The sequence below is a fragment of the Hyperoodon ampullatus genome, assembly GCF_949752795.1.
Source record: "Hyperoodon ampullatus genome assembly, chromosome: 1".
Taxonomy (NCBI): Eukaryota; Metazoa; Chordata; class Mammalia; order Artiodactyla; family Ziphiidae; genus Hyperoodon; species Hyperoodon ampullatus.
Window position 1 is genome coordinate 28,692,489 of NC_136914.1, and position 14,022 is coordinate 28,706,510.

A 14,022-nucleotide genomic window follows, 5' to 3' on the forward strand; every position below is an offset into this window, starting at 1 on the left:
ATGCATATGCCTTTCAGATATATTAATAGTATTAAGTCAATGGTTTGCTAAATTTTTATGATAAAATGATAGATTAAAAAATGTTTTCACACTGGAAAACTTTGGAAACCCATATTTTATTCAAACACCTTTAAATGTGTTCAGAAAGCTACTCAAGAAACCCAAAGTTCCTTTTTTGTTGTTTTGTTTTTCATTCTTATACGATCTTACTTTCATGCTCTTGGTAGAAATGGACATGTCTGATGCACATAGGAAAATGTATCCTTCAAAGGCATTGCCCTCAATTTTATGAATTTCACTCTTTCACCAAATTCCCTCATTTCTAGAGAGATGAGGCTGGAAGTTAGCCTATTTTCAACCCAGTGGTGATTATTTTGTTTCGAAATTGGGGTAAAATCAATGTGGTCACTTTTGAATCCCAAACAAGTAGTACATACTCTTCTGCCATTCTCTTGTAGTTATTTATTTATTTCTCCTAAGAAGGTAAAAATAACTCCTGTCAAAATTTCTAACTTCATCTACAGCCTTTCTCTGTAATAAGCATCCGAACCGTGTAATTTAGAACAATTTGTTGGACTAATTAAATCATTAGTCTTTGGAAATGTGCACTTTTCTACTGGTTATTGATTAGAACTGTATGGTGAAATAAATTGTAGTTTGCACAGACCTGAAAAATAGAATCCACATTTTATTTTTTTAAATAAACTTTTCAATTTTATATCACTTTTAGATTTACAGAAAAACTGTGACATAATGCAAAGACTTCCCATATACCCTGTGTGCAGTTTTACCTATTAACATCCTGTATTAGAATGGCACATTTGTTCCAATTTATGAACCAATACTAATACATTAAAACGAATTAAAGTCTCTACGTTATTCGGATTCCCTTCATTTCTTCCTAATGTCACTTTTCCAGCATCCCATTCAAGATACATTACATTTAATCCTCATGTCTCCTTAGGCTCCTCTTGGCTGTGACAGTTTCCCAGACTTGCCTTGTTTGATGACCTAACAGTCCTGAGGATTACTGGTCAGATATTATGTAGAATATTCCTTAATTGAGATTTTTCTGATAATTTTTCTGACTGTTAGACTGGGGTTATAGGTTTTGGAGAGGAAGACCCCAGAGGTAAAGTACCATTGTCATCATATCTTAAAAGGATACATACTATCAATATGACATCACCATTGATGTTGCCCTTACTAACCCTGCTAAGGTGCGGTCCATCAGTTTTCTCCCCTGTGAAGTTACTCATCTTTTCTATCTTTCCATATTGTACTCTTTGGAAGGAAGTTACTATATACAGTCTGCAATGGAGTGGGGAATTTTGTTCCTCCTCAGCCTTTGAGGGTGGACTAGCTACATAAATTATTTAGAATTCCACATGAGAGATTTGTCTTTTCTTCATGTATTTCTTTATTCAATCATTTATTAATATCAATAAAAACTCACAGATGGTTAACGTATGCTTTGGGTTATAATCTGATTCTAGCTTTGGCCATTGGGAGGTATTTTGTTTGGCTCCTGTGTCCCTTTGGCAAACCCATAATTGTGTTTGGTTGGTCGGTTGGTTGGTTTTGTTTTGTTTCTCAGTATTTCCTTACTTTCTGGCACTGCATATGGCTCCAGGCTTATCTTGTATATTTCCTGTGTCCGTCCTAGAATCAGCCATTGCTCCCAAAGCAGCCCTGCCCCTTTTATTGGAGAATAGTATTAGAAACCAAAATCTGGGCACTAGGGATATTCACTGCTACTGGGCTGTCATTGCTTCTAGGCCCTCTCAACTGACATAGCAGGGAGATACATGTATATGTACTAATCCGTGTATATGCACATGTTTGTAAATATTTCTATGTGCAATTAAGGTAAACATGAAATCATATGGATGTTTGCATCTCTAACACCATGTGGCATACCTTTTCACACTTTGAATTTTGGATATCGATTTATAATCAATTAAACTGTGATATTTAAAACCCAGATATTACTGAATATTTAAGGACAAGTAATTTCTGGGAGTGGCAAAGATCAGTTTGTGGCAAATAATTATACTATTAAAAAAAATCTTGGTAGTCGACATGTGAATTATTAGTTAGGTCAAGTGTCCAAGATAAAAATAAGACTGAGTATACAACAGCATACTCATTGTATTTTTGACACTGAAATGTAATTCTGATTAGGTCATATGCAATAATTTTAATGTTAAAAATAAATAAATTCTACTGTATTATGGACACTGTATGTTCAATTAACCTCATATATGAAAGGGAATCCACAAAGAGGCTTCCATATGTTTAATATTAAAAATTTTTGCTTGCAAATCTTATACTTACCATGATTATTACTGGTTATTTAAGAACTTAAAGAAATGAAGATGGCAAGTTTAAACAATGAAATATTAGAACCCTATGGCCTTTTTTCTTCATTTTAAAATATTTATTTATTTATTTTTGGTTGCTTCATTGCTGCACACGAGCTTTCTTGAGTTGCGTCGAGCAGGGGCTCCTCTTCACTGCGGTGTGCCGCCTTCTCATTGCAGTGGCTTCTCTTGTTGCCGGGCACGGGCTCTCCCCCTGTTTTATCTGTAACCTCCCACTCCAACACTGAGAAACCTGGCCCTCCTTACTTGCCAACCACTTACTTAGCTGTTCAATCCCAGCATACCTGTCAAGCTGTGTCAGAATTGTCAACCCGTACTTCCGTGGGGAATATTATATGAACTAGAGCACAGTGCTGATGTACAATATTTTTTGCTTTAATCTAACAGATTCCACTATTTCTAAAGTTCTTAGGTCAGCACATTCTCCCTCATGCTTTTCGATGAGGTCCTTTCGTACATTTGTCACGTATTTAGACTGTATTTTTCACATTCTATCTTGGGATCTCCCAGCCTTTTAAATGACATGTTTTAATTTGCATCCATTTTCAGGTTTACACTTTGTGCTGTGAAATTCTATAGACTGTCAGAATCCCACAGTCTATTACCGTGTCATACAGAATAGTTTCAGTGCCCTATCACTGATTATTTTACTGTTCCTACAGTTTTGTCTTTTCCAGAATGTCATATAACTGGAATCACACATAAAGTAGCCCTTTTCAGACTGGCTTCTTTAAACATGGCAATATGCTTTTAAGATTCATTTATGAATCTTTTTATGGCTTGATAGCTCATTTCCTTTTATTTCTGAATAATGCACCATTATATGAATGTACCACAATTTGTTTATCTATTCACTGACTGAAGGATATATTAGTTGCTTCCAGCTTTTAGCAATTATGAATGAAGCTACTAGAAAAACTTGTGTATAGGTTTTTGTGGAAACATAAATTCTCAAATCAGTTGGATAAATAGCTACAAGTGCAATTGTTTGATTGTATGGTAATATTTAGTTTTGCAAGAAAGTACCAAAGCGGCTGCACCATTTTGCATTCCCACCAACAATGAATGAGAGTTGCTGTTGCTTTGCATCCTTGGCCAGCATTTGGTGTTATCACTTGGGTTCAGAGCCATCCTAATAGATATGTAGTGGTATCTCATTGTTTTAATTTGCAATTCTCTAATGCATATGATGGTGAGCATGTTTCATAGGCTTATCTGCCATCTGTATATCCTCTTGGTGAGGTGTCTGTTCAGATAATTTGGCCATTTTTTACTGGGTTGTTTGTTTTCTTATTATTAATTTTTAAGAGCTCTTTGTATATTTTGGATACAAGTCCTTTATCTGATAGGCAGTTTTCAAATATTTTCTCCAAGTTTATGACTTGAGTTTTCATTCTCTTAAGTCTTTCAGAGAATAGAAGTTTATAATTTTAATAAATTCTAACATCAGTTTTTCTTTCATGGATCATGATTTTAGTGTTTTATCTAACACTTCATTGCTGAAACCAAAGTCACTCACATTTTCACCTTTGTTTTCTTCTAGAAGTTTTATAGTTTTTATTTAAATTAGGTCTGTGATCCATTTTGAATTATTTTTTGTGAAATGTGTAAGGTTCTGTGTCTAGATTTGATTTTTTTCATGTGGATGTCCAGTTCTTCCAGAACCATTCATTGAAAAAACTATTTTTTCTCCATTGCGTTGCCTTTGCTCTTTTTCATAGATGAATTAATAATAATTATGAGTTTGTTTGAGTTTGTTTTTGGACTCTCTATTCTGTTCCATTGTTTTATATGTTCATTCTTTTGCCAATATCACTCTGACCTGATTACTGTAACTTTATGGTAAGTTTTGAAGCTGGGTAGTGTGAATCCTTCAGCTTTGTTCTTCTTCACTATTGCCTTGGCTACTTTAGGTGTTTTGCCTCTCCATATAATCTTCAGAATAAGTTTGTCAATATCTACAAAACAGCTTATTGGAATTTTGATTGGGATTGTGCCTATAGCTCAAGTTAGGAAGAATTGACATCTTAACAATATTGAGTCTTCCCATCCATGAACACAGAATTTATTGGCATTTATTTAGATGTTCTCTGATTTTTACAATCAAGATATTGTAGTTTTCCACAAAGATTCTTTAAGTATTATGTTAGATTTATACCTAAATATTTCTTTTGGTGCTATTGAAAATGGTATTGATTTTCACAAATTCCAGTTGTTCACTGACAGTATATAGGCCTTCAGGTATATAGGAAAGCAGTTGACTTTTGTATATCAACCTTGTATCCTGCAAATATTTCCTCTGCTTCTTTGTTATCTTTATTTCTTCTTCTGGTATTCCAATTTTGCATATGTTACATCTTTTGAAATAATCCCACAGTTCTTGGATGTTTTGGTCTTTTTTTTTTCTTCCCCATTCTTCATGCTCTTTGCATTTCTCTTGGGAAGTTTCTACTGTTCTATCGTCAAGTTCATTGATACTTCTCTTGGCCATTTCCAGTCTATTGATGAGCCTGTCAGACACATTCTTCATTTCTATTACAGTGTTTTGATTCCTATCATTTCCCTTTTTCTCTTTCTTGGAGTTTCCATCTTTCTGCTTACCCCACCCATCTGTTCTTGTCTGTTGTCTACTTTTTCCATTACAACCCTTAATACATTAATTATAGATATTTAAATTTCCTTATCTGATAATTCCAGTATCTTTTATATCTGAATCTGGTTCTGATGCTTTTTTATGTCTTTTCAGACTTTTTTCTTGCTTTTTAGTATGTTTTCTAAATATTTTTTGTTGAAAGTCACATATGTTGTATTAAGTAATAGAAACTGAAGTAAACACACTTTGAGTTTCTATTTTTCTGGCTAGAAATAGGGCTGTATTTAATGTTTGCTATCACTACCAGATGCTTCAAATCCTTCTAGCATCCTTGTGTTTGTCTGTTCTGTTGACTTTGAGCCTTCCCTAAGTCCTCCTCCTCCAAGAGAGTTTGTATCTTGCAGTGCTTTCAGTTATAATCTGCTATTATTATCCGGAAGCCCTTTTGGTATGGTGGGAAAATAGAGTAGAAGGAAAGTATTCTACAACTGTATGATTAAATCTCCAAGTCTTTTAGTGGGCCTGTGTTCCTGGGCTGTGGCCTTCACAGGTGTTTCTTAGCTTCCCTCCCCACCTTAGGTGAGGCAGGAAGCCTAGAAATACCTGGAGTGGGAACAGTGCCCTTCATTCAGGTAGGTTAATATGACTCTGCTAAGATATTTTCCCTGAAGAATAGGTCTTTATTTTTTTCGTTTTTCATTTTGTTTTGTTTTTTTGCGGTACACGGGCCTCTCACTGTTGTGGCCTCTCCCGTTACGGAGCACAGGCTCTGGACGCGCAGGCTCAGCGGCCATGGCTCACGGGCCCAGCTGCCCTGTGGCATGTGGGATCTTCTCGGACCGGGGCACGAACCTGCGTCTCCAGCATCGGCAGGCGGACTCTCAACCACTGCACCACCAAGGAAGCCCAGAACAGGTCTTTGTATAGGAGTGTTCTAGGGCATTTCATGATGGTTACTCTTCCCTTCTCCCTAGTAGTGCCACAGTGGCACCTTTCTCAGCTGTTCATCATGAGATCTAGGTAAGCTTCCTGGTGGTGAGACCCAGGAAACTCTGGGGCCTCCACTAAGAATGCAGCCTCCAGGAAGTTCTTCTTCTCAAGCTAGGCCATATTGTGCCTCCAATAATACATCACAATTACTGTGTGCTAACACCAGTTTATGGTTCTAGCAGCTTCTCTGCATGTATTCTGAAATTGGCCATGCATCTCTGTAGGCATCTGTCTCTCCATATTTGGGGGTAGTAGTTTTTTATTACAACTTCATTCTCTGATGGTTCCAAGAAATATCATTAATTTTCAGTGTGTTCAGGTTTATCTTTTTGTCAGGATGGGAGTGATGATTTCCACACTCTTTACATGTCAGTGTTTAAGCTAGAAGTCCCTCACGCTTCACTTTTGATGTCTCGAAGATTGGCCCAACCTATGTGCTAAGGGTTGAGTGACTACCACCCTCTCATGAAGAGGCTTCTTAGCCATCACTGAAGCACAGCTCCTCCATCTCTGGTGTGGAAATATGTGTGTGGCCCTCCCTTCATCTGCGTCTGTATTAAGACTGGAGTAGTCCCTGCTATTATCGTTTTCCCAATGTTGCTGACCTGGAAGCTGCCCTTCCTCCTTTCCTAATGACCTCAGTGTTACAGCTCATACTGCTACCAAGACTGTCTCTTCAAAACCCTTCTCTCTTCCCAACAGAGGGGGAATAGGAGCCCCCTGCCTTTCCTGTGCCATTTCTTCATTCACCCCCCAGGCTTCCTCACAAGGCTAGAGTAACTTATAAGACTTCACAGAAAGATGGGTGCTTCTGAAAGGGATTGAAAGGTAGAGGGAGAGTTTTTAAAAAGAAAACTGTGTACTAAATATATCTTTCCTATAGTCCAAGCAAAAAAGCATTTAAGAATTTAAACCTTCTTTATGAGTCACGTTATGGTTGTTCCCATTTCTTCACTTTACTGAAAAGGGGAGAGCTGTTCTTTATTTTCTCATTTATTTTATTATCAACAATTATTTATTGGGCTCTATATCAGTTAGTGTTCCACATCTTAGAAGGCAGCTATGAACCTCTCTGTCCATTTGAGAAACCTCACACCCTTCTCATAGAAATCAGAAGGCCCTCAGGACATACTTCCATTTCATAGCAGTACATTTAATAAATAGTTACCTAGTGTAAAGACTATCTGGTCTGACGACTTCCCAGCAGGCAGTTCTTGATAGTTGTTAGAACTCCATGTCTTCAAGGACAATTCACAGTTGTGTGTGAGCACTTCAGAACATCCACACAGGCATCCAGTGTAGCAGTTGGTGTGACTTTTAGGCATGTATGTTATAGTCTTCTGAGGGTCTAGGGAGTACTCTTGGAGCACACACACACACACACACACACATACACATACCTTTTCAAAAAACAAACATTAATTCTCAGAGATATTGCAGCCTACTGAGGAAAGGAAGCATGTTCTTAACTGTCCCTTCCTTCTCTTATTTGCAAGTTGTTTCTTTCATAATGGAGATTGATCTTCAAGTTTATTCTGGTGGGGTGAGAAAAGTGTTCAGTTTTTGAGACATATTTCTTAAGGACACTTAGCTAAGGAAATATATAGTCAAATCTCTAAAATTTTCATTTGAAAAATCCTTTCAAATTCTTAGACAAGGACTATCCTCAAGTTACCAATTTGAGGATGGTTGTGTACTTGAGGAGGTAGGGGAGACTTTCTCAGTTACATGTATGTGGTGAAGAGGGAAGGACTTGACTAGGCCCTTAACTATACTCTACTGGATGTGGCAGGGAGTGGGCGGTGTTTTAGGAAGGAGAGAGTTGAGAAGTTAGACAGGCAAAGTAGAGACAGGCAAATGTGTTTTTTTTTCTGTGAGAAAAAAATGTTCCTTTTTTTCTTAATGTCTTTATTGGAGTATAATTGCTTTACAATGGTGTGTTAGTTGCTGCTGTGTAACAAAGTGAACCAGCTATACATATACATATATCCCCATCTCCCTCCCACCCTCCTTATCCCATCCAAAGCACTGAGCTGATCACCCTGTGCCATGCGGCTGCTTCCCACTAGCTGAATTACATTAGTTTTGGGATACAGTAAGGTAATTTAAAAAAGCTCACCTAGAGAAATCGGCTGGGCTTCCTTTCCACCAGGCAGCATAGCTGCAGGAGCACCGCTCACATGGTGGTTATGTGGAGCATACCCCTTGGAGCGCAGTGCAATTTACATGGATTCCAATGGGAAGGAGGCCCCCTAGTGTTGTGTAGCAAAGCTAGTTGTGGCAGCCTTTGGAGTAGTAAGAATTTTAATTTTCATGTAAGTTGTTTGGAATTGTATTTTCTTTGGAGAGTTGTCCAAAATCAAGGGTCTCCTTCAGCTGATATTAAGTCAAACATCTGTTCTCAAGGTCTTCATAGTACTTATTGCACTGCTATCAGAAGTTGATTGACTTGCCAGTTTCCCCTCTACCTGGAACTCCAGATCGCTTTAATGCCTTTACCAATAGTTCCAAGCACACTGTCTGGCACAAAGGAAGGGTTTGCTAAATGTTTCTGAATTAAAAGTAATTATTCTCTATGACATACACCCAAGTGCCCTGCATTTTTTTCTTCCTAATTTTAATTTGTTGTCAATTTAGCTCACAGAGAATGCACTGTGTTTCTATTTATTAAATTAAATATCTCCTAGGGGTAGCATATTAAAAATTAAGCTTAGTTAAATCTCAGTGTCCTGTGATCATTATATAAGCCGCTCATTGCTGCATCTCATATTAGCTTGGTTCAATGGTTAGATGGTAGTTGACATGAATACTTAATGACCACTTTTCCATTCTGATATATTATTAGTGATACTTACAGTTTAAACTGCATTAGGGTTAATTACAAATGCTCATAATTTGCCCACCCTTCTGACTGACAGTATATTCTTACACCTCAGAATATCATGAGCACTCCAGACCTGTGTAGGAAGAATACTGGTCTTCAGAGGCTCAGCAATCACCATTATTAACCCTTCAGTTACCTCAAATCTATAACCTAAACTCAAATCTATAACCTAAACTATTTCTGGAATTTCTACTTTGTCATCCATGTTGCCAAAAAGATCGTTGTGAAGTGTAACCTAAAGTCTGAGTGTTTTGTGATAATAGAGAAGAAGATATTATCTTTAGCAACTATCACAGTCTCTTCCCCACAGGAATTTACAGGATGAGGCAGTGGAGCTCTCCTTTCTTCCCTGTCTCCCTCTCTTTCAACTCACCTACACCTGTGCTGCTTCCTTGGAGGCCACTGAAACATTGGTTTCTTTCAGATATGATTCTTCGACTCAAAAGTAGCTAGTAAAGTGGGTGGATGCATATTATACTGAGCACGTCATTAGACAAAGCTTTTCTCTTATAAGGTGATGTGAATGTCCAGATGTAGTAATGTAAACATCAGAGGCCTTTATTATAATCTCACACATTCTTCATTCATATGATAAAAGGTGAAGTGATGCTGTCTAGTTAGATTGCTCTGGTCATTTCACACATTTCACTTTCTTTGTGAATATTCCTATGAATATGTCCAAGTTCAAAGAGAAGCTTTCCAGTCTTCCAGGCCATAGCCATGTATCCTGTTTCTTTTCTGTTTTCCCACAACAGACAGGACAGTGTCCATGGTAAATATTTGATGATGATTATTAACACATTATTTAGGGAAAAAGAGTGTGTATTTTAACTGGTTGAATTATTTAACCTACTTAATCATCCTAGAATTAAGATAATGTCTGTTACATGCAAACAAAAAAAACTAAAACGCAGCTGACGTTTTATTATACTACATCAGCAGGTGTAGTCCAAAGTTTAATAGCCCTGTCATGATGACTTGTTCAACAAAACAGTTCAGAAAGATGGTTTGCACAAGCAGACTTCAGGGGGGATGTCTGAGATCAAAAGGGGCAGGCAGTTGCCTTGAAGTTGAGCATATAAGTTCACAAATTCAAAAATTAGGGAGTCAGGAAGATCCTAGTTATGCTTGGATTTTAAAATTCTTGAGAATATTGCATTGAATCTGACTCAAATAAAAAATGAAAGTAGAGGACCTCCCTGGTGGTGCAGTGGTTAAGAATCCGCCTGCCAATGCAGGGGACACGGGTTCGATCCCTGGTCTGGGAAGATCCCACATGCTGCAGAGCAACTAAGCTCGTGTGCCACAACTACTGAGCCTGAGCTCTAGAGCCCGAGAGCCACAACTACTGAGCCCATGTACCACAACTACTGAAGTGGCATGCCTAGAGCCCGTGCTCCACAACGAGAAGCCCCCCGCAGCAATGAAGACCCAACGCAGCCAAAAATAAATAAATAAAATAAAAATTTTGGGGCTTCCCTGGTGGCGCAGTGGTTGAGAGTCCGCCTGCTGATGCAGGGGATGCGGGTTCATGCCCCGGTGCGGGAAGATCCCACATGCAGCAGAGCGGCTGGGCCCGTGAGCCATGGCCGCTGAACCTGCACGTCCGGAGCCTGTGCTCCGCAACGGAAGAGGCCACAACAGTGAGAGGCCCGCGTACCACAAAAAAAAAAAAAAAAGGAAGAAAGAAAGTAATCTTCCTCGTATGGCTTTTCCATGCCTACTTCAGTACCTACAGTATAGTAGAGGCTCAAGAAATACTTAAGGATTAATATTGACTGAATAAGGAGGAATATAGCTATGACCAGCACCGTCACAAGAGAAGGCTACCAATGAAATTACACTGCTTTATTTAATCTCAGAAACTGAATAGGAAATAAGAAGTCGACTACTTTTAAAAACATATCCCAGAATGGGTACTGATGATCTAATTTTTGTGGGCCACTTTATTATGCTTTTTATTCATGCATCAATTCAACATTTTATTATAAGCACTAAAGTGATATATTTAATTATGGAGTTAAATTTTTTTTAAATTGCCAAATGACTTACACGTAGAACATTTGTTTGTACTTGATTAAACTGTTTTGGTCATTATGTATCATTTCACTCCCTGCTTTTGAATAAAGATACTCATTTTCATTTACTGTTAGTATACTTCAAGAAATGTAGTTAAAAACTGATGACTAACTAAGATACTGTGTACCAGGCATGTGGAAATATTTACTTTCTGTGGAATGCAAATTAGTTGGATATGCAGATTTTGCATTACATAGATCAGAGTTTTCAAATAAAATCTCAAGCAATGTGTTTGAAAGGGCAAGCATTAATAATTTGTTGCTCATTCACACAATTGTTTTGAAGCTCCCCTCCCCATTTTCCTGCACCTCAGATGAATGATTCACTCATATAAGATTGCCAGTCTTATTTAAAAGGCCATTCCATTGAGTATCTTAGACTTAATTTTTATGAAAGTTTAAAAAAAATAATTTCCTATTTACATTGTTCAGATCCATTTCACTTGAGTATTTTGTCATTTAGAGTAATAACTCATCAATCCATTAATGCAACCTTTCTTAATGTTACTTTTGTTTAGTCCTATGAAATGTTCTATTTTGAACCTCCGAAATGTTATAAACCACCAGATTGCTAATTGCTTTGGATGCTGTGAAAAATAATTACTCCACATTATTTTTTATAGTTAATTGACAGTGTAATGCATTTAACTAAAGATCTGCAATGAACTATTTCTAATTACTGAGGGTGGTGAAGTGGAAAAACTAGGCTGTAAAACTTTACAAGGAAACAATGTTTTCTTCATTACATTAAAAGTTATTGTTGATATAACTTTTTCAGAGACAAAAAAATTCCTTAAATGGGAAGTTCTGGAAAGCTAGAAAGAGTTGTGGAATATTTTTATTCATGATATAGTAAGGAGATTTTAAAAATTATTATTTTAATAGATTGATGATGGGTGTCATATACTAATTTTACCATGCTTGCACTAAAATTTCTCCTTCTTTAGTTGGCAGAATTTTATGAGAGAGATAATCATGCCACTGCCAGAATGAGTAATGTTCATCACTGGCCTGTGTTCAATTCATTCTGCATCTGTAGGACATTCAGCTGAAAAGCTATGCCAAATTTAAGATATTGAAATATGTAGATATATCAGGAGCTGAGTCTGTTCTTAGCTCTCAAGGTAAGAACTTCTTGTTAGAAACTGATCTTTGAAAATAGCTTAGAACCTGATGCAAGGAATTCCCACCATCCAAAAGTGTCACAAATTGAGGTGTAAAACGTTAAGCTCTTTGAGTAGACGTGTACTGTTTTCATTGCCTGTGGTTCTGAGGTTATTAATGATCAGGGTATTCTTCTTTTCCTCCCTATAACACCTGGCTAAAATAAAGTGCCTCCACTGGTATTACATTAAATTGCTTATTTCATTTCAATGATGTACATTTTCCAAAAACAGACATCTAAAACAAGTGACCTGTTTCAGGGAATGTAAATTATTTTCAGAATTTCAGAAATTGAAAAGGGATAAGAGGAAGGAGAAAATGCTGGGCTGGTGTGAAGCGATAGCGCGTAACCCTCGCAGGATCCCTAACAACACGCGGACCCCCGAGGGCTCAGAGGAATGGGCTGACGCCTCGCAAACCTCCACACTGGTGAGTGCAGCCGTGGCAGCTCCAATGGCTTGTGTGAACGGATGCGGAGGGAATGGGGAGGGGGCCGGGGAGGGCTTCCTCAACAGTTCTCTGCTTTGCAATGTATTATATTGCTCATATAGACGTCGATTAATTAACGGGTAGTAATAAAAACATCTTAATTTCATAGAATCTAGAGTTTAATTCAGATTAACAATTTTTTTCTTTCTGTTTCTTTGGACATCGCCCGTCCATTATGTCAGGGACCTTACAGAGACATTTAAAGTTTATACCTTGCATTCTACACTTCGGTAATGGAGTCAGTGGAGGAAAACAATTACCGTTATCCAAAAATAATGAAAAATCAGAATCCTACCTCCTGTATTTTCCTATATTGAATCCTTTTTAAAGGCATTTTTAAGAATATATAGGATTCAAAAAATTATAATTTTGATATAAAATCGTGAATTGCTAAAATGATTTGAAGACCAAGTCAATAATATACTCTTTCTTGTTTTGTTTTCTGCTTTAAGTTTACATGTTCGTCTTTAGCTAGTTTTTATTTCCCGGTGATTAGGAAAAGAGAACTCATTAGCAAAAGGAGTTTTATAAGTACTTTGTTTAGATTTTGCTGCAACATACTTCATTTTGATTTAAGGAAGGAAAATTCCATTCAGTCTCTAAGTTTTAAATTGACATGTTAGTTGTATTTTAATTGCTATTTTACCATTTTATAAGAACACATATTTTCATTAGCCTGATTTATTTGTTGATGAACATATAATTAACTATAAGCAAAGGTTTTAGGTTTATTTTTTTTTACTTTTGAGTTATTTGATAATTTCTATCATTTTACATAAAAACAATGGTACTGAGCAAACATTATTGAGTGAATTTCAAGAGAAACCATCGAAAGGAATAGGCTTTCAATTGACAAAACATAGAAATGGGAATTCTGTTTAATTCCATCATCTTAGACTGTAGGGAGAGGGCTGAGGGTGTGAAGAAAGTATGCAATGTGATTGGACAAAGTTCTAGGGAATAGATTCTTTGAAATTATTATCTGCAGTGTTTCATCTCACTCATATGCTCTTTTGTAAATTACTGTTTTCAATAATACTGCTTGGCATGAGTTAACACCACTTAAATACACGTGTTGCACAATATTTATACATAAAGCCGGATTTTGTAGGTACCATGCAATAACTAAAATTTTTTAAATAAAAATATTACTTCGGTGATCTCATTAGAGTGGCTTTAGTGCTTAATTCCTATTTCATAGAACCATAGATGAAACCATTAAAAAAATCTTGAGCAAACATTTGGCCTGACTTTCTCTTATAATTTTGGGTAACCTAATATTAGCTTCATTTTACAAATGTGTAGCGGCCCAGAGAAATTAAGTGACTTTCCCAGGGTCACTTAGCTAGTAAATGTCACTTCTAGGATTACTAGAAGCCTGGCTTCTGAAGGTAAGGCATGCTGTATGAGGGCAATAGTCTTCAGTCACTGTAACCTAAC

At 37.0% G+C, this 14,022-nt stretch overlaps 1 protein-coding gene across 4 annotated transcripts in view; it reads left to right on the forward strand.

Moving 5' to 3' along the window:
- Window positions 1-14,022, forward strand: part of MARCHF1 (membrane associated ring-CH-type finger 1) — a gene marked incomplete at both ends in the record, with an annotated part of 449,186 nt that overhangs the window by 125,384 nt on the left and 309,780 nt on the right. The window contains one exon of one of the 4 annotated variants that reach the window (XM_079712324.1): window positions 12,382-12,522. The exons of 2 other annotated variants lie outside the window; for them this stretch is intronic. In XM_079712324.1, the coding sequence (XP_079568450.1) occupies window positions 12,382-12,522 (141 nt within the window). Of the gene's footprint in view, window positions 1-12,381; window positions 12,523-14,022 lie in introns of those variants that run through there. One more of the 4 variants, XM_079712322.1, reaches the window with a different exon arrangement.